Source organism: Dipteris shenzhenensis, chromosome 18 (genome assembly GCF_047967505.1).
Source record: "Dipteris shenzhenensis isolate YYH24624 ecotype China chromosome 18, Dip_SZ_1.0, whole genome shotgun sequence".
Lineage (NCBI taxonomy): Eukaryota > Viridiplantae > Streptophyta > Polypodiopsida > Gleicheniales > Dipteridaceae > Dipteris > Dipteris shenzhenensis.
Window position 1 is genome coordinate 20,396,410 of NC_141613.1, and position 20,257 is coordinate 20,416,666.

Here is a 20,257-nt window from a genome sequence, read left to right on the forward strand (position 1 = left end):
CAATAGCTATAGGTAGTCTTGCTTTTAGATAAGTTGTTTGTGCAAGGTGGTGGTGGATTGAGAGGGTGGTGGTTGGATTGAGGAATGGCGATACATGCAGAGGGAGGCCTTTCCATTTGGATGTGCAAGGGTGGGACAAGGAACATCCCTTTCCAAATGAGATGAACGGAGTGGTGTGCATAGAAAAAGTGCAAACTATGTATGGTTCATGTTGGAGTTATCTGTCGACGGCCTTAAAACTTGAGAAGTGTCAGGAAAAACCAATGAGGTGGAAAGTTGTATGTGTCTCTATGTACAAAACACTGGTTCAATGTGGCATGAGGGAGCACTCCCCTAGGACGAGAGAAGAATGTAGAACAAGGGAGGAAAAGTGCAAGAGTGATGGAAAGGTCTCTAATATGATTGAAGAAGAGATGCATGATACAGGGGAAACTTGATGCATGATACAGGGGAAACTTGAAAGGGATGCATCAATTGAATGAGTGGCACAGGAAAATCAAAGGGGACGAACATGGAAAAGCCGTAACATTGAAATGCAAATGGTGATCATATGGGGGACCAAAGAATAATCTAACATTGAATGTGCCTTCATTTTCGGCACCTTGCTAGTGGTCAGGCAACCTTAGACCACAGTCCATCCCAGGTAATTATTATGCGTCACACCACGCAGCCCCATCTGCATTGATGCTTGGACGAGCTCTCGACAAGTTGGGTATGCCTGGAAGGAAAATGAACAAAAGTTGCGACATGGAAATAATAGGTGAATGCAGAGGTTGATCAAAACGTCTGACCATAGGCCATCGCAGGCAAGGCTACACATGTCCCATACAACGGAGTGCCGTTGCGCTCGATGAATAAAAGTGGTGACATGGAAACACTAGGTGAATGCCAGTCAGGCCTACGTACTACTAGTACGAGCTCCAGATTGGGGACGAAGGGAGGGTGGAGACTGATAATATGTCGGGTGGATAGGCAGAGGGGCAAGGTGATGCAACGCGAGGCGAGGGCTAACCTGAGGGCCAGGGGAGGAAAGGTAGGGACTCTTCAAGGAGAGGGCCAAATTGTGAAATGAAAAGGGCAGGTGAAAGGAGGGGGTGATCGATCACATGGGGGACCAAAAGAATACTCGTAGCATTAAATGCGATTTCATCTTCTTCGGCACTTTGCTGTCTTAAGGACTCAACTCAGCCTGTATCTTTTTGTTTGTGAGCTTTGCGAGATCACTGGCTATGGCGATTGCCTGAAAATCTCCAAACCTCCCATCCTCCATACCCATTTCCTTTCTCCTCTCCTTCCCCTCCTCCCTTCCTCCATCTCTTGCTTCTCCCCTATCGCTCACGGAGACCACCTCCCTCGACGACCAACAGCCGCGATTGAGCAGAAAAAGGTTCATACACAGAGGCACAGGAGCGACGATTGAGCAGAAAAGTTTCCTTCCTACACACAGACACCAGAGCAGCTCCTCACGGTGAGTCCGTCGCTCCTCTTTTCCTCTTCATTCTTTGGCTTTGCAGTATCCTCCCCTCCCCCAGATCGCGATCTGCTGGCCAATCCGACGCAGATGCTGAAGCCGTCGAAGCTTTCCCGCGCTCCCCGACACCTCTTTCACTGATTTTGAGCTCACCCTCTGCGATGGAATGACTCTTCCCTGGCGCTTTCAGCCAGATTCCTAAATTTCAGTCGGCCCTTGCCACCACGAACGCTTCACAGTTCCGCTTATTCACTGAAAGTTTCCGCATTTAGAGAGTATCCCGGCTCTCATCGTACGATGGCCTTCTTCCGACAAGCAAGCATTCGAATGTAGCCTCGTTCGGGCTGTTTCACTCATGGGTAACTCTCTAGGATGCTCTCCATCCGGAGAACGGCTCGTGTCAGCTGCACGGGACGGAGATCTGCAGGAAGCGCAGGCTCTTCTCGAATTTAATCCTCGCCTTGCAAAGTACTCGACGTTTGGTGTTCGAAACTCTCCTATTCATTTTGCAGCGGCACAAGGCCACAATGAGGTACGCATAAGCTCACAATATAAAGCTAACAGCTTCGTAGTTGTTAAAGGAGTTCATGATCTGTTGATAAAAGCAACTTTTTGCATCGTAAGTCGTCTCTTCCTTTATATTGTTCGAACTTGAACGGTCGTTTTGGTAAATCGCGAAGAGAAATACGTTTTGTTTTGTTTTGGTAAATCGCGAAGAGAAATACGCTAGCGCCGGCCAGTTTCTGGTGTAGGTAGCACTTACCGCACGACAACCGGATTGCTCACGCGCTTTATTACATCATCCCCTGCAGATCGTCTCTCTTTTGCTTGAAAGTGGAGTGGACGTCAACGTCAGGAATTACAGTGGGCAGGTATGCTCTTTGAATTGACTCGTGTGGTGCTGTCACTAGAGATTGTGCATCTGTAAAATTGATTTTCACGTGCTTTGCGTGGGCCTCAGCTGCATCATTAAGCCGTTAATTTTAGTAGTACTTCCGAAGTTCCGGAATCCGGTTTGTGAAATAGGAATTTACTATGTCTTTATGGTTGCAGACAGCATTAATGCAAGCGTGTAGAAATGGACACTGGGAAGTGGTGCAAACACTGATACTTTTTAAGGCAAATGTAAGTATTTTGGACTCGAAGGCGATCGTGGATGCAGCGGCTTCGTCCTGGCCTGGAATTCCTGGGAACGCAAATGCCTCATATACAGAATTTATATGCTTTTCCTTTAACTCTAGAGATGTCACTTTGATGTTCAGGTTCACAGGGCAGATTACTTGAATGGACGAACTGCCTTACATTTTGCAGCCGTTAGTGGCCACGCACGCTGCATAAGGCTTTTATTTGCTGATTATTTCCCTAGTGTGACTTACTTCGGGGATGAATCACCACAGGCTACCAGTGAAGAAAGTTACTCGGTGAAAGCCTTTATGGATAGAAAGTAAGCATCACTGATAAGGTGTTCGATATCTGCTTTAGAAGTCTTATCACATCACCATTCGGATCTGTAATTTGTGTAGGAATGTCTTTTACACGACTGATAAGAGTTTCATCCTGCTATGTTTTTCAGCGTCGCTTCTAGAATCGTCAACCGGCCTGCAGATGGCGGGATAACCGCTTTGCACATGGCTGCTTTGAATGGTCACGCAGACTGTGTGCTGTTGCTGCTTGATCTTATGGCAAACCTTTCTGCTGTGACGGTGCAAGATGGCACCACCATCGATTTAATAGGTAACATGCTCATTGCTGCCTGTATTTTGCCTTTAATTAGTCACAGAGTGGGTTTTAATAATAAGTGAAAGCAATAGCTCTGAATAAGCAGCGGTGGTTTCATCTCGTTCATTCGTACATGTTCTAGCTTGAATTTTCCTACGAAGTCGTCTTATGATGTAAGTAGTGCTGCACAGTGTGTTTATTGATTGCGGACACTGTTAGAACACATTTTGCACACCTTTTCCAAGTCAGTTATTTTTTAAAGAGTGAAGTAATAAAGTCAACATTGTCCAAAAAGTAAACGCATTCAATTAATCAGGTCAGTCATAAAGTCAACATTGTCCAAAAAGTAAACGCATTCAATTAATTCTTTGACTCTTTGACAACAAGATCAACCCTGCATCTTTTGACCTGCTTTGTCATCTGCTGACTCCTGTAATGCTTGACTGCTGCCGCTGCACCTGTACCTGCGGCTGCTGTAGGCTGCAGAGGCAGCCATGCCATGTGCTGAGGAGTCCGGACAAAGCTGAAGACAGCACTCCATAAACTTGTGATTGGTATTGGGTCATCTATAGACCTGTGACTGGCTTTTGGTGGGTCAGGTTGGGCACCATAAAGTACCCGGGCTTTTCTGTCTGTATGCTGCACTGCTCCTGCCAACTGCCTACTGCACGTGGTTAGTAAGACATGGTAAAGTGGCAGGCATACCGATGGAAAATATTTTTACGTTTGCCAAAGAAGAGGAGAGCTGACAATCAATGAGGGATACTATAGAGAGCTTATTGGTCCATTGGTATATCTAACAATCACTAGGTCAAATCTTTTTTATGTTGTTAGTACTTTAGCATACCAAGGCTAAAGTAATCACCTGGAATGTAGCTAAAGAGAGTGTTGACATATATCAGAGAAATAAAACAGTTTGGGAAGTCACGTCAGATTGCATGGTTACTGTGATAATGAACATATAGTCTATGTTAGCAAGTGGGTGTGAAGTGTCCTAAAGCCCTCAAGAGGATTGAGTGCACAGTTTTTTTTGTGTGAGCTCCTTTTTTTTCCATTCTCTTCGTATGCTATCTGTTGTGTGTGGTTTATACTCGCCTAGTGTGTGAAAAAATTGGCTGTCATGAGCAAAAATGTAGAAAGAAGCAATGGAACCAGCAAAGAAACAAGGAAAAGATGTAAGAGGCTGGGAAAGATATAAGGCAATGGAAAGAAAATTAGTACCACAATCATGGAAGTACTTGATCCAACAATAATAGGATCAAGGACTATTTGGTGATCGTTATTCTTGAGCATGTGATTGATGCTCCCAACTCAATTATAGCATCTTCTTCTTGCCACACCGAGAAAGGGCAGAAAGCAATGTGATGATGCCATTCATGGTAGAGATGTCAAAGCCAGAATCTAAATTTGTACGATTGGATATATTCTAGTCTTACAAAGGTATATCAAAGCCAGAATGCTGAATGGGAATGTAAACACCATCTTAAATGGTATGCATGCCTTAATATCAGTGAACAATTTATACCTTGTGGGCTGCATAGTAGAACAGGTGCAATAGCAGAATTTTTTGATGATATGCATCCTAATAAAATACATGAATGACCACTCGGGGTCCCAATGGAGCAAAGGCGAAATACCAACAAATTTCAGAGAATTGTGAAATCATGATAAGGCTTTTGTTGAATAAATTGGAATGCGGTGAGCACCATGCAATGAATCAAAAGCTTACAGCTAATACAGTCCAAAGCATTCCTACTTGAAAGGTGAAGAGTGGAGTATGCTAAGAATGCTCATATAGCGAACACTACACAAAGGGTGGCACACACCTAAAGAATTTGGAGGTCGTGCACACAGATGTATGGGACCGACCCAAAACAAGTAACATGGAGGAGCTGAGTATTTCATCATCTTTGTAGATAAAAAATTTCGAGATTCTGGAATCTTTTGCAACTTAGATGGCAGCTTAAAGGAAATCAGCTGTGGTCTTCTAACTTGAAAGTTTTTTTGTAAGGTAAACTATCGTAGTTGGGCAAATGGTGATTTTGATGTATGTATGAAAAAAATAAGATTTGCATTACCTTGATGCTTGTGACTTCAGAGCATTGCTTGCATTACATGTCTAGCTCTTTAAAATGTGCTATTGAATCATTTGATTGTTGGCTAAACTTGTGGCTGTGGTCTCTTTGCAGGTGCTGGTAGCACGGCTCTTCATTATGCAGCCTGTGGGGGGAATGCGGCTTGTTGCCAGGTACAAACGTTTAATCCACCTCCCAATATCCTCAGGAAACACAGTAACCCACCCCATTCCAGACTCCACATGCCACCAGCAAAAAAAAAAAGAAAATCCATGTTTTTTGAAGTTCATATCGTAGACACATTTGTGTTCTTTCTTGCTTGGCTTTTTTACCAATGTTATGCAAATCTGAGGGACTGCATTGAGCCTTTTTTGCCTTCCATTTTCCTGCAACAAGGTTTTATACTTTCCACTGTAAAGTCTCCTTGATGATGTGATAAGTGAGACAGTGGTCCCAGATTGGATATCTGATCTGTAGAAATTTAAATTAACTTATTTGCCCTTTGCAGATTCTCATTTCAAGAGGAGCCAGTCGTATGATCCAGAATTCTAATGGGTATGGGACCATTTCATTACCAAAGGTTTTTCAAACATAAAGAGGAGCCACAATGATGACTTTTGACGTCAAGCATTTGTGAACAGGTGGACACCTCTGCAGGTTGCACGCCTTTGGCGCAGACACTGGCTTGAATCTTTGCTAGCTCCAGACTCTCATGTACCAGTACCAGTAATACCCACTTCTCGTTATTTGGCAATGCCGCTCATGAGTATTATAAGAATCGCAAGGTATTTGCCTTGGTATTTTTCACCAGCCCTATCTAATGGTTGCATGATCTTAGTGAGTGATTCAACTAGCTATATTTGAGGCATGATCTTACTGCTGTAATTGATGTTGATTCAACTAGCTATATTCAAGGCATGATCTTACTGCTGTAATTGAGCTGAAAACTTGATGTTGATGGATAGGTGAGCACTGAAAGCTAGTTTTCAACCATGTAGAAACATGGGAGAGAATTTGAATTGATCATGACTAGGTCAGTTTGCATGTTGTTTCACTTAAGAGGTGCCGCTGCGTTGGGGGAGCATCTACCTTGGAAAGGAACTTGGCACATGGTGAAGATGAGTGTGAGCCTTAAAATTTTAAGATTTTATAGAGATTTAAACACTAGAAGGGAAGAGAGTGTCAGCGATTTGGGCAGGCACTCCGCAGATCACCAGCCAGCAACCATGCGGGAACATAATCAACGCACTTCAACAGGATCACTAGTGGGAGTTTGAACACTCTCATGTGGGAGGAGATCGTGCCTATGGTCTTGATAAGGAAGAGCGTTTTGAGAACTCTCAACCGATGGAGGTGCAGAGGCATTGTTTGCCCCGCAAGACAAAGGGCGGACCAACACAGAAAAGGGTAATTGAAAATTTTTTAAATCTATAGAGAAGAAGTCTGATGCAGGAGAGATGGGGGAGTGCATGTGCAACAACTGTGGCCAGAAGGATCACTATTGGAGGCAGTGCCCTCATAAGAGTAGTATCAGTTCCTTTGTTGCACCTTCAACTACTCCGGCCTTTGTTCATCTAGAGAGCTTGGATGCTCCATCGTTTTCAGGAGGCTGCTTTGAACTAGGGATTCACGGGAATGGATACTTGACAATGGTGCTTTCAAGCACATGACACCATCCCATGAGATGTTCAAAGACCTTTGGTAGAAGTCAGGCAACATCTATGTTGGAGACAATTCTAAAGTTTTAGTTTGAGGAGAAGGGAAGCTCGAGATCACTCTTGATGGCAGAGGGGGGAAGCATTCCTCTCATAACCTTCAGCTCCAAGTAGACTCTCTCACTTGATCACAATGATGCTTACCTCTCTCAGAAAACACAGCACAAAGAATGGCAAAGAGATAGGAGAGAACTCAAGAGTATATTCCACCTAACAGTGGGAAAACAAGCTCAATGATGAGCACAAAAGAACATCCAGCAAGGGCTGGGATAAATCTCCTCTATGCTAGACTGCACTCTCCTCCAAGATGCGCTGCCTGTGGATGAACGCCTTCAGCAAGCATTGGATGGAGAATGAGAGAGTGGAGGGGGGTTTATTTAGCCCTGAAGTAGGGCTTTACAAAATGACCAGTAGGGTGTGGGCCCTTCCCCTTGCACTGACCTGTGTGCCGCCCTAGGCTGACCAGCAAAGTAGGCCCCTTTTGCTGATCTCAACCGACTCCCTGGGCAGCCTATATATAGGGCCTGCCAGGTGGTTTGCTGCTTTCCTGTTGCTGTGCCTTTACCAAGCCCTTGGGCCCCTGCCACCCTGCAATCATGTGCTGAGTAACCCCCTTCAGCCCCCAGTGATCTAATGCCCCCTCGTCCCCTCAAATCGGGGGCTCACAAGTGAGGACATTAATCTCTAACACCCCCTCTCAATGACGCCCCTGTGTGGTTAGACGATCAACCACCACAAGGATAGAATCATACCCTCCTTGTGTTGTAGGCAGCCCTACAATAAAGTCCATGGGAATGCTCTCCCACTTACTTAGTGGTATCTCCAAGGGTTGTAAAAGTCCAGGTGGCTTCACCTGCTCGGCCTTACTTACCTGACACGAAAAACACCGTGTCACATATTCATTAATATGCTTTTTCATCTTTGGCCAAAAGAATCTCGCTTCACGAGATCATATGTCTTCTCGACTCCTGGGTGTCCTGCACATGGGCTATCATGGCACTGTCGAATTACTCTCTGCCTGAGATCATTCTGACTAGGTACTACTACCTTGCCATTTTTTTTTAGCATACCATTTCTTATGGTATATCTTGCATATGTTTGGCCTTTTCTGGATGCCAGGTCATCCTTTTTGTTTTCCCCGGGTTTTAACATATGAGCCTTAGGCCATAAGCTCTAGACAAACTCGTCCACCTTTTGAGTTTCTCTAATCTCGGCCATTAGAGCACTCTCTAACACCGTGAAACTCATATTGTGCATAATGCGAGACAACGCATCAGCAACTTTATTATCTTTTCCTCTTCGGTACCGAATTGTCAAGTCAAACTCTTGCATGAGTTTTGCCCACCTAGCTTGGCGGCCTCTCAAGTCAGGTTGTTTACAAAAATGTTTCAGAGTATCATGATCAACATCCACATAAAACTTTGAACCATACAAATAATGCCTCCATGTTTTCAAAGCATGGATAACAGCATACAACTCCAATTCATGAGTTGGCCAATTCCTTTGAGAGGGAGAAAGCTTCTTGCTTTCAAAGGCTACTGGCCTTCCCTCTTGAAGGAGAACTGCTCCTACCGCAATGCCACTTGCATCGGTTTCCAGGAACAACGGTTTCTGGGGATCAACTATTTTTAACACCGGTCCTGTGACCACAGCTTGTTTTATGGTGTTAAAGCTTTCTTATTGATTCTGTCCCCATATAAAAGATACTTTATCTAAGGTCAGATCAGTCAATGGCGATACTATTTCGGAATATTCTTTGATATGCCTTTAATAAAATTGGACAAATCCCAAGAATGATCGCAAAGCGGTCAGACTCTGAGGGATTGGCCAACTTAGTATCGCAGCCACTTTCTTTGGATCCATTTCTACCCCCTCTGGAGTAATTATGAATCCTAAATATTCAAGCCTAACCATACACAGTATAGTTTTCTTTTTATCTACATAAAGACTGGCTTTCCTTAAAGTAGTAAACACTATTCTTAAGTGTTCACGATGCTCAGTAATACTTTTACTGAACACTAGAATATCGTCAATAAAATGTACTACAAACTTTTCGATATACGGACGTAGTAAATCGTTCATAAGCATGACGAATGTAGCTAGAGCATTGGTAAGTCCGAAGGGCATTACCAAAAACTCATAATGACCAAACTTGCTTCTGAAAGCGGTTTTATGCACATCCTCGGCTCTAATCCGGATCTGATGGTAGCCACACTTAAGATCTATCTTGCTAAAAATGACGGCTCCATGTAATGCATCTAGCAAATCATCAATCTGAGCCATCGGATACTTGTGCTTAACCGTGATATTATTCAATGCTCTGTAATCTATACAGAGGCGAAACGTATCAAACGTATCATTCTTTTTCTTCTTTAATATCACTGGCGAAGCAAAAGGTGAGAAACTTGGTTGAATCTGCCCCAACTTGAGGTATTCTTCAAGTTGTCTACGCACCTCCGTCTCTTCAGTAAAACTCATTCTATAGGGAGGTCTATTTATAGGTTCTGCCCCCGGGATCAGTTCAATCTTATGCTGAATATTCCGCTCTAGAGGTAACCCATAAGGTATTTCATCCCTAAAACATTCAGAGAACTCCTCTGTTATAAGATTAGCCAGCTTGGCCATCTCACCACTTTGCACAACATCAGTGCTAGCCGAAGAATCATCTACCGGCTCTACCGATGCTGTACAAAGGAATAAAAACTCTTCTTGAGCTTTTCGGATAACGGTCCCTGAGGTACATCTTTCTCACCTCGTAAGACATAAAGCACATCATTCATCTTGAATTGATATACGTGCTTTTTCCAATCAATGGCTGGATTCTTCCTAGAATGCCACGCCATACCCAGGGCTATATCTGCATGAGCAAGCTTAGTCATTTCAAAATCAAGCTTCTCAGCATAGTCCTGAATACGAAGCTCCAACTGGGTAACCCTTTGGTCCCATACTTCAGTTGAACTTCCATGTGCCATCCTGACTGTATACGCATAGTCAGATGGGCTAGTCTTTAACTTCAGCCTCTTCACGAGCTTGGACTTAATCACATTGTGCGTTGACGCCGAGTCAAACAACACAATGACATCATGATTGGTCACTTGTCCTTTCATTTTAATTAACTCCGTATCATTAAAGGCTGTATATCGCGTTGCTGCGGGCTTAGATAGGATGTTATCAGGTGCACTCGTTACTAGCTTAGCAACAGACACACATAACAAACAAGGTACTGACCTCTGAGAAGATCCCGCTAGCTGAATCTGCATTTGTTCCGCTCTGGGACTTTCCTCCATCTCCACGTCGCATTCTGAGACTACCATCTCAGCCATCCGACGATCCTTATTTCGTGGACAATCCTTCCACTGATGAGGCTGAAGGCATCCAAAACACAAGCCTTCTCTCCTCGCTTTTTCTCTTTGCTCTGGGTTTAAGGGAGACTTAGACCAAGCCCGGGCTGCCATTGGTGTTACTTTCCTCTTCACTCCAATGATGGTACTTGATTTCGGAGTTTCAGTTGGTTTCGCCTGCTTGGCTTGACCACTCGGCTGAGAACCACTCCCTTTACTAATCCACTTCTTCTTAAACCCAGATTTCTTCTGGTACCCATATTGGGTTCCGACCTGTGCAAACCCACTTGGCCTGCTGCCTTTGGCATCTTCATAGTTCAGGGCTATGGCTATTGCATCATCCAACGTGTTCGCATACTTAGCCCGAACTTCCATTTTAATCCGATCATTCAATCCAAATATGAAATCTTTCACTTGGGTTGATTGAGGCAGGGGTTCATCAACCTTCATTACACTCTCTCGAAGCTTATCAGTGTATTCTGCCACTGAGAAATTTCTCTGACGAAGATTCCTATACTGATCCCAAGCTCGGGATGCTTCGTCAGGAGGTAAGAAGTGTTTCCTAAATTCCCTTTTAAACCCCTCCGAGGTAGTGGATGCTATACCATCTTTTTGTTGTTTAATCCACCACCGATCTGCTGCCTCACTAAACATGTGGGTGGCCTCGCGGATCTTCTTGATATCATTTCTGATTTCACAAATGGCGAACGCCTCGTCCCATTTGTGTAACCAGGTCTCAATGACAGCAGAACTACGGTCATTCATCCGACCAGAATACTTTTCCGGCCTGTAATTGGCAATATTAGGTACTTTAGCCTTTCTAGGCTGGACCGTATGGACACTAGACTCCGGTTTCATTGGAGCCTTTCCTTTCTCATCTCGAGAAGGTCTGGCAGACATACTGTGTATCACTCTTCTACGTTCAGACTGCCCTGCATTGGCCTGTAACTGTTGCGCTAATAACTGCTGCAAGGCATCCTCAAGTAATGTAATCTTGCTAGATAAGGTGTGAGCTACTGGGCGCGACACCTGTTGGGTCGGTCGGACTCCTGACTCGCTAGGGTCCCTCCTGGAAGCTCCTTCTTCTACTTCCATTCAGGTCAATGGGTGTTTTGCTTCTTTTTTTTTAATTTTAAAAACACCGCTAAAACACTGTGCTTACAACTGACAAAATTCAGTGTAGTGGCACTCTGACACAATTCCCTATACTAGGGAATACCTGCAATGATTCACACTAGCTAGGCATTTGACACAAGCATATATCACAATATACCCCAAACCACATTCCCTATACTAGGGAAATTCTTGCAAATCAACTGTGACTGAAGCACACAGGCATAGTCTCAAAGATTGTCCGTCCCAAGTCTACTACAACCACAAAAGCTTGATCTATTTCTAACAAAATAGAAATGACAAAAACAAAGGGGAAAATGGGTAAAGTGCTCCCTGGTCTTTCTCCTGCCACCCGATTTAATACCCCTGGAGTCTTCACGTAGCGCAAATGTCCCGAAGCTTTCTTTTGCCAAAGCCTTTCCAAGTCTCTAGGTTTTTGCAAAACTCTGTGTTTTTGACAGGAAATCAACTGACAACGGATAAGTAGAAACTGGTGGCCAAAGAAAACTCTTTGTTTTTTTTTTCCCCCCCCACAGTAATTGGATGGAGAAGGAGAGGGACAGAGTAGCAGCAACAAAGGCACATGAGAGGGAGAAGGAGAGGGACAGAGCAATAGCAACACGTCTGGTTACACTAACTGGACCAATTGGCTCTGGTTTGGTGAACAAATTGGTACCACCAATTGGTGCGCTCCTCAACCAGAGTTTGCTGCGCTGACGACTCCTCCCATAAGCCAGATCTTCGTCGGTGAAGTTTCGCTAATGAAATAGGTGGATCGTAGATGAACACGCTGTCCGTGCGTCAGTCTACCCCGCTAGTCTGTCGTTCACTATCTGTATTTCGTCAAGTGAGTCCGTCGCGTGGAGGTCACGAGTAGCAGAATCGTCCTGCGCTTCTCATCTGTCTTGTTTCGTCAACCTGCCTTACGGGAACCCTTTGCTCCAGCAACAGCTTAGAAGCTTGGAGCTTAATTGTTTTGCTGTCACGTATCCCGCTCCTGCACGTCACGTATCCACGCCTGCACGTCACGTATCCCGTGCCTGCACCTCCTTCATACGCGACTTCACTTCAATTCAGCAACAATAGACCGTTCATAGTTTCTTCACAACTCACGAACCCCTCTTCACGTTCCGTTAGAACACCGCTCTCTTACCTAGCCTGAGCTCTGATACCAAATGTCATTGACTTTCTCTATTTCCTACTGCATATCACGGGAGTAGCACCACGAGTATCCTCCTAGCCAAATTTTGTTGGAGCGTGAAAGCTGACAAAGAAGTCGAAATCAGCAAAATCCTACGTAAAGGTTCATTCTCCTTCTCTCACTAACTCCAACAAGCCCCATCTCCCCCATCTTTTCACCCCTCTCTTGGGCTACTTTAATTTCCTTTGCCCCTAGGCACATTTCTTGCATTAGGCCCTTAGCCTTAGATCCACCTAGTCTGGTGCTATCAGCCCTCACCTAGGACCCTGACATTAATTCCCTCCTGATCATTTACATGAAGTGCAAACAAATATATTACAAACATAGATCCTTCAGGGAAATGTCAACTGATTCTTCCAAGGTCATGCTACCTCGGCTAGAGCGTAACAGTTTCAGCCTGTACAAAGCCTTCTTTAATTTGCATACCTTGGAAGTGGAACTTGGAACCTGAAAAGCCAGGTGTATACCTCCTCCTCCAGGGTTCCGTTCAAGAATGCTGATTTAACGTCCATCTGAAATATGGACCAACCGTGATGGGGCAGCCAAGGCAAGAACTGTCCAAATAGTCACCATACGAGCTGTGGGGGCAAAGGTCTTGTCGAAGTCAAGTCCCTTTGACTGAGCAGAGCCTTTTACCACCAGTCTGGCCTTATACTTGTCCAAGCTTCCATCAGACTTGAACTTAAGTTTGTACACCCACTTGGTACCGATAACCTTCCACTTGAAAAGCCTGTCCTGTCATCTAGAGAGAGAGGGCCTTGCTTGTGGGTGTCCCCGCCCAATGTGAGGCTAGGGTAGATGAGTGAGGGCTTGTGTTATGCATGTGCCCGCCACCCCCCCCGAGGGTAGTCTAGGGTAGGTTGGTCACCATGTGTTTGTCCAGACTTGGAGTGTGGCAGCCTCCTGTAGGGCTGCAGGCAGTGGGCGTTGAGGGGCAGGAGGAGAGGCTCCCCTTGGGCTGTCTTTGAGCCCTTTATAGGGCAATGTGGAGGCAGGGCAGTCAGCCATATAGGCGCCCTGGAGTCGGCCCTGACCAGCCCCTTGGAGAGCTGCTACCAGGCCCTTTTATAGGGCAGAGGTGGGTCGGCCCACCCTCCCTCTGCTGGTCGGTTTTCTAGGAGGGGCTGGGGCCTATTTATAGGCCCCCTCTCAACCCTCATTCTTCACTCACCGGAGCAGCATAGCCAGCCCTGTAGAGCGGAGTCCTGGATCAGGGTGTGTGCCTCCAGTGGTTGAGCTGTCTTGTGGAGCTCTCAAGGAGCCTGTTGTGCAGAGGTTTTCCCCCAGTTGTAGCGGGGCTTTTGCCAGAGATCACTTGCAGTTCTCTTGTGCCTTTCTCTCCTTCTCAGTGTGGTGTGTGTGAGGCGTGCTCTCTCTCTCTCTCTCTCTCTCTCTCTCTCTCTCTCTCTCTCTCTCTCTCTCTTCTGTTCATTTCTGCTGCACTTTTCACATGGTATCAAAGCCACGGTTGGCTTGAGGCCCGAGGAGAGGAGGGAGTGTTGAGCCAGCACACAGTGAGAAAGTTTAGGATGCTGTTCGGAGGTGTCTTCGAGAGGAGAGTGTGCCCAGCAAGGGGTGACTTTGAAGGGTGTTTTCAGATGAGAGAGGAGGTGTTCCCGAGGGACGGATATCGAGGAGTGAAGGTACATTGGGCCGTCAGCCCCTTCATCCTCTTCTCCAACCCTCATCTTTTCTTCAACATTCTCTTCCCTTCTATCCCATCCACCTTCTCTTTCAGTTTATCTTCCTCTTCACTCCGACATGGCAACTTTGTCTAAGATGGCAAAGAACAAGACAAAAATCCCAATGTTGCCCATGTTCCTGGTTGACCGGGCATCTGGCGGGGATGATAGAGTATGTGTTACAGTCATACGATTTGGTAGATTTCGCGAAGGACCTTGGCATCCTGGCGCAAAAGGAGGCCGATGCCTTGTCTCAGCTTTGGGACCAGTGTCAATGCAAGGGTAACATCGTTTATTTGTCTTAACTGGACTCCTCAGGTGATTAATCACACATGGCACATGAGAGAGGCCAAGAGTATATGGGAACATTTGGCATCCATGCATAATCGAACCTCTCCCATGAAGAGGGGTTCCCTGGAAGTGCAGATGTGGTTGTTTGATCCCAAGAAGCGTTCATCGATGCGAGAGCACATCAACAAGCTACATGAAGGATCTCCTGCTGAAGAAGGCACCATGGTGCCTTCTATTCGTCCTTGATCACAAGTGGAACGATGGATGAGTTGACTTGGGTGGCTTTGGTCCCGATGGTGCTTGACCAAGAGGAGCGCTTTGTAGATCGTACCTATGAGAGTCAGCCCGAGGCTTTGGCAGCTGAGCAAGAAGGTAGAAAGCAGTTGACAGCTGAGGAATGAGAAGCACTCATCTTTGGCTCCTCCTTGTTCTTGGACTCCTACTTCCACTTTAAGTCTGCCTTCTTCTTCCGGCAGTCCTCATAGTGACCAAGCTTCTTGCAGTAGAAGCACTTCGCCTTCTTCTTCTTCTCTGTGTCCTTTGCTTTGCCACCCTTGGAGTGACTTACCCTTATCAGGTTTGTCTTTTGCCAGAAGTGCTTTTTCGCCCTCTTTGTTGGGACAAAGTATAGTGGGTAAATTCCAGGCCAGTTACCTGAGCATATTTGCCAGGGCCATATAGGCTGACCGGGGCAGCCAACTAGGCCCATGGTCAGGACAGGGTTGGGGCCCAGTTTGGGCACCCAACCTGCCTGGTCGGGTCAGGTTAGCCTGACCTTCTGGTCAGGTCAGGCTAACTCTTGGGTCGGCCAGTCAACCTGCTCCTTGCAGACCGACCATGCTCGTTAGGGGCCTATAAATAGCGCCCCCGTCCCCCTCCTGCCTTCCTCACTTTCCGTGGTGGTCACTTGGAGTATCCTCCTTCACTTGTATTCCTCTTGGCATGTGCACAACTTTCACAGATTCCCCTATACAATGCACATGACTGCCTTATTGGACGGTGGGCTAACCAAGAAAAAAGGAAGAAGGTAATTTAGGAGCGAAGACACCTGATTAAGAACATGGGAGTGCATGCCTTCCAAATGTGTTATGCAGCCAGAGATTTGATTTGTTTTTCTGTGTTAATCACGTCATGAATGTCTATGGAAAACTTTCATGGGCTTCAATATTCTGCTTGGATCTTGCTTATAGATTCTCATGTGATAAGTTGGAAAACAATCAATGGTACCATGATATTTACAGGGATTGTGGTAGGAGAAATATGGGGTTATATCATGGAGGGGCTGATCATTAGTCATCCCCCGAGTCTCTATAAAAACTTTCATGGTTTTAGACAGACAACAGTAGAGCTTGCTAAATAGATTTTCCTGTTGTAAGTTTGAAAATAGTGAATGATGGACTGTAGAAAGTTCTTTATACAACACTATTTCACAGGGAATGTGGTTGGAGAAATCTTGAGTCGTGTCCTGGAGGAGCCGATGCATGTGCAGTTTGTCTAGAGCGAAAGTGCACTGTTGCTGCTGAAGGTGAAGTTGTTTGGTGTTTATGATTTTTTTTTTTTTTTTGCAACTTAGTTTAAATGGATGAGATTGAATCGTTTGTAAGGCATCTTGTTGCAGATCGTGGGATAGCATGGAATGCATGTTGGTGATGATCACACGTGGCTCGGTTGTATGCTATGGCGGAAGCTGTATCTTTAATATGGATGTTAGATAAATTTATGGTGGTATTGAGTCCCAGGAGGAAGTCACTTATTTACAAGCCTAATCTGACAAATATTCCTCACCCTTGTATGTGTATCCTTTGTGTGCAAAGTAATCTGGATATATTGTGTGCAAGTAGAGCTTGTACGTATTAACCAAGAATGTTTGTCTGTAGTTGCATCGGTACACTTTCCTTGCTGTGTTCTGCGTATGACTCTCAAATTTTCATCTAATTTGCAGGATTCTCTCAACTGACAGTTAAAATTACTAATTGGTAGATGAGCCTTTTTCAAATTTTACTTCCATTGTACAAGCTTCAGCCAGAGTTGCACGCACAGGCATGCACATGGTGCACGATTGGCGGGGTGTGTATGTAGGCAGAGCCTCTCCTTATAAAGAGGCCGGAATTTTCTCACTCAGCCAGCCTACTTGATACTGGTGAGCCCTGCTTCCTTCACAGCTTTGGCTGTGAAATGGTGCAATACCTTATCTGCTTCAGTATCCATGAGGTGTAACATTACTATTTGCTGATTAGGAGTGCAGATTTCTTGAGGTTTCACTGATGAAGCATATTGATATACAAGCTGTGCTGATGTGTATGACCCCATTTTAGATAACTTCTGAGCTAGACTTGGCTTTCCAATGTGATGTAAGCAGACCTGTTGGACCACTATTCTTGCACTGAGCCAACGCGGCCTTGTAGAATAGAGTCTTTCCCTCATCTTTGTATAGTTTTTGTATTTCCACCATTGTCTGTGTAGCATGATTCTATTTAGACAGGAATATCCCTAGTTTTGAATCAGGGCTTAAACTCTCGAAGGAACTAAGCTATCATGAGAGATACCACAGTGAGTTTATTTCTTACTGCGCTTCAGAATGAATATCCTCTGTACATCTCTTGCGCTGCTGTGAGAAGTAGAGGACTTTCTACGAGTTGTGGGGTCAGAATTTCTTTCTTCTCTGGCATCTCTTTTGTCCATAGAGTAGGCAATATTTTTGTAGCCCCGATGGTGGATTCTTTTGATTAAATCGATGGAGGAAATGGATAACTTGATTGAGCATCAAGTGATCACCAAGAAGACTATTATCTTCCAAGGAAGGTGGCCACTTTCTGCAAGTTCTATGCATAGGAGGGAATTGCCAAGTTGCGAAGATAACTGCGCCAACTTCACTGACCCCATTTTATCTCCCCGTTGGTGCAAAGTGAGGGGCATGCACAGGTCTCCCCTATGTCAGTGAATGAAGCTGTCCCTTATTGAGAATTAGCTGCTTCGAGATCCACACATATCAGGCTTCCATATCTTGTGCATTCAAGAGATTAACAAACTATCTTAACTTCTCAATTAACAGACTTTATTACACCCGGGTCTATGCATTACGAGCTGCTATTTACCCATATGTATACGTGATAGCACATTTTTGATGGTCCATATGCCTACTAGTTCCCAATGTATCGATTAACAGGCCTTACGAGCTGTAAATTTGCGAAAAGCATGCTAGACATGCACATTTCTATTTTGACTTCCTGAAAAATTCATGTGGTTGCATGCATGTCTGCGAGCAAATCTCGTAGGAGCTTTACCTGAAACATTGTGGATTAAATAAGGATTTTTTCGTTGTGCTTTCACGCAATGAGTTGGGGCATGTTCGTGGATGTACATATATATTTTCCTTATTTTTGGAAGTTTCAGATCAAAGCGTAAAACAAGATAGGGTGGAACAATTTATTGCATCGTTTTTGGCAAAGGCGCGGGTGCGTAGAAGTCTGCCTTCTTAGGTTTCTTGTGTCTTTTTGATAAAGCAAAGTTATGTCTACAGGTTGTGCTCATGAGCTTTGTACCAAGTGTGCGCTGTATCTGTGCTCAACAAGTCATACTGCCACCACCATATCTGGACCTTCCGGCTCTATCCCTTGTCCTTTGTGTCGACACGGAATCATGTCTTTTGTAAAGCTGCCTGCTACACCAGCAGTAAAAGAACTGACAAGGCCCAACCTATCTCTTTCATTATGTACTGTTTGCTCTACGCAAGTGGCTGAACCAATGACTTTGTCGGGCCCCATCTCAAGGATAGAATATGGAGGTTGCAATGCTTCTCCTGAATCGTCCAGCACCCTTCGTGCAGTCAATTGCCCAGGATTCCCTGTTATTAACTTGCATTTCACGTGCAACGGAGATCCAGACAATGAAACACCACCTGTTACGCGCTGCAATTCTGCCAAATCAGAACGAAAGGATCACTGCTCATGGACAACTCCAAGGAATTCTTTATCTTCTCGCTCACAGTTGGATGGCAGATGGTGGTTCCAGAACTTGTTGCCAACCGGGTATGTAGTCACTTAGTGGGTTCAAGCCGTTGATTAAAAAGAAATGGACGACAAGCTGTCATGCTTCCAGACACGGCCCTATTAAATAGGTATCTTTTTGTGTGATGGGGTTTGTAATGCTTGAAGCAGTTCAGTATTGAGATCAGATTCCATGTAAGAAAGGTCAAGAGGTGTGTGAGGATGTTTTGTATCTTTTTTCCCCCAGAAAATGTATTCAATTTTTGGAATGCTGTCGGATTCAAGGGCTCAACTGGAAGCAGTGCTAATTGTTGGGACAAGGACAATGATTATCCCATTTGCTACGGGGTTCAATGGATAAGAATTGTAATTATCTTATGTTGTCGAAGGAATCCGCCTACTCTTTCTTGGAAAATTTGATATTCACATTCTTCTCTAGGGGAGAAGTTCAAAGCTTGTCACATTAGAAGCATACAGTATGCAATACTATTTAAACAAGCTGAACAAAGTTCAAGTGGCCTGCCTTGGAGATCCAAAATGAAAAAGAAGTCGAATTGGATGCGGAGCGAGGAAAAGAGGGTGGGGTGAGAGAGAGAGAGAGAGAGAGAGAGAGGAAAAAGGAATGATGCTAACTACAAGTAGACAACGGATTTCCAAAATTCAGAAAAATACACAAATCCCCATTTTCGTTTGTAGTGCAAAGCCTTTACTAAGACTTGCACCTACAACAGGCCAACAATCGAGTCCACTTAGAGCATTTAATCTTGACACGGGTGATTGAGGTATAATCGAACTCGTGAGATTTAAATATGTTATACCACGAACTCATGAGATTTAAATATGTTATACCACGTGAGGAATATGATTCACATAAAAATTTGTCATTGATTCACACGCTTATGACATTGAGAAATAAGGAAATATGAATGAGAAGGAAAAATAACGTCTCAGCACTTTTAATGAAACAAGTTCCTATAGGATTTTGCCTCTTAAATTCCTAGCTACCTAACATGAATCCCCTCTCTCTCTTTCTACAGTTTTGTCAAATGCATCATGTTTATCTTGATGGGTTTGGAAAAATTAGTACCTTGGAGCAATACCTACTACCAAGTATGCAAAACAATTGCATGGATTCATGGGCTTAACTAGATTAAATGCAAGTTCGTTGGCAAAAAATCATGGGGTTTTAAGGAAGTTTTTATAGAAAGATATGCCGTTTGAATGGACACTCAGTTGCCAACAACCACCTTGAAAAATAAACAATGGCACCCCACTTTTTATAGTACATTTCTAATCCAATCTAATGCATTTAACCATGGTTTAGGAGCATTCCTTCAACATGATAATAGTATTTGGTATCCCATCTTATATCTAGCAAGCTATTCTTCATAACACAAACATACTATTTAGCAACTAACCTCAACTACCTCCTAGTAGTTTGGCTAGTTCACAAGTTGCATTTATGTTTACACACTAATCAAAGATGCATCCAAAGTCGTGGCACATGGAAGCAAGCTTGTATTTAAAATACCCTGTTATTTGGAATGTTGCTTTTTCTAATATATTTTCTATAATTTTCTTGTGGGGCCTTCATATGTAATAATTATACTTTTAATGTATAACGTTGATGAGCAAGATATACCAAAACCAATATTTCTTTTTT

At 44.4% G+C, this 20,257-nt stretch overlaps 1 protein-coding gene across 3 annotated transcripts; it reads left to right on the forward strand.

Moving 5' to 3' along the window:
- Positions 1–1,139: 1,139 nt before the first annotated feature.
- On the forward strand, positions 1,140–19,009 carry LOC147890927 (putative E3 ubiquitin-protein ligase XBOS32). 3 transcript variants are annotated; one of them, XM_087389219.1, is made up of 11 exons: positions 1,140–1,468; positions 1,562–2,003; positions 2,284–2,343; positions 2,525–2,596; positions 2,734–2,915; positions 3,045–3,205; positions 5,380–5,438; positions 5,774–5,820; positions 5,907–6,050; positions 16,042–16,133; positions 18,129–19,009. In XM_087389219.1, exons 2-11 carry the CDS (start codon positions 1,827–1,829, stop codon positions 18,650–18,652), a joined length of 1,518 nt encoding a protein of 505 aa, XP_087245345.1. In that variant the 5' UTR covers positions 1,140–1,468; positions 1,562–1,826; the 3' UTR covers positions 18,653–19,009. The 3 variants fall into 3 exon arrangements, with proteins under 3 accessions (XP_087245345.1, XP_087245346.1, XP_087245344.1); XM_087389220.1 differs by having other exon boundaries at positions 1,662–2,003; XM_087389218.1 differs by having other exon boundaries at positions 1,140–2,003.
- The last annotated feature ends 1,248 nt before the right edge of the window (positions 19,010–20,257 follow it).

Coding starts and splice junctions, on each gene's coding strand:
- LOC147890927 (XM_087389218.1), top strand. CDS start 1,827: ATGGGTAACTCTCTAGGATGCTCTCCATCCGGAGAACGGCTCGTGTCA. Junction 2,004..2,283: donor CGGCACAAGGCCACAATGAG/GTACGCATAAGC, acceptor CATCCCCTGCAG/ATCGTCTCTCTTTTGCTTGA. Junction 2,597..2,733: donor TGATACTTTTTAAGGCAAAT/GTAAGTATTTTG, acceptor TTTGATGTTCAG/GTTCACAGGGCAGATTACTT.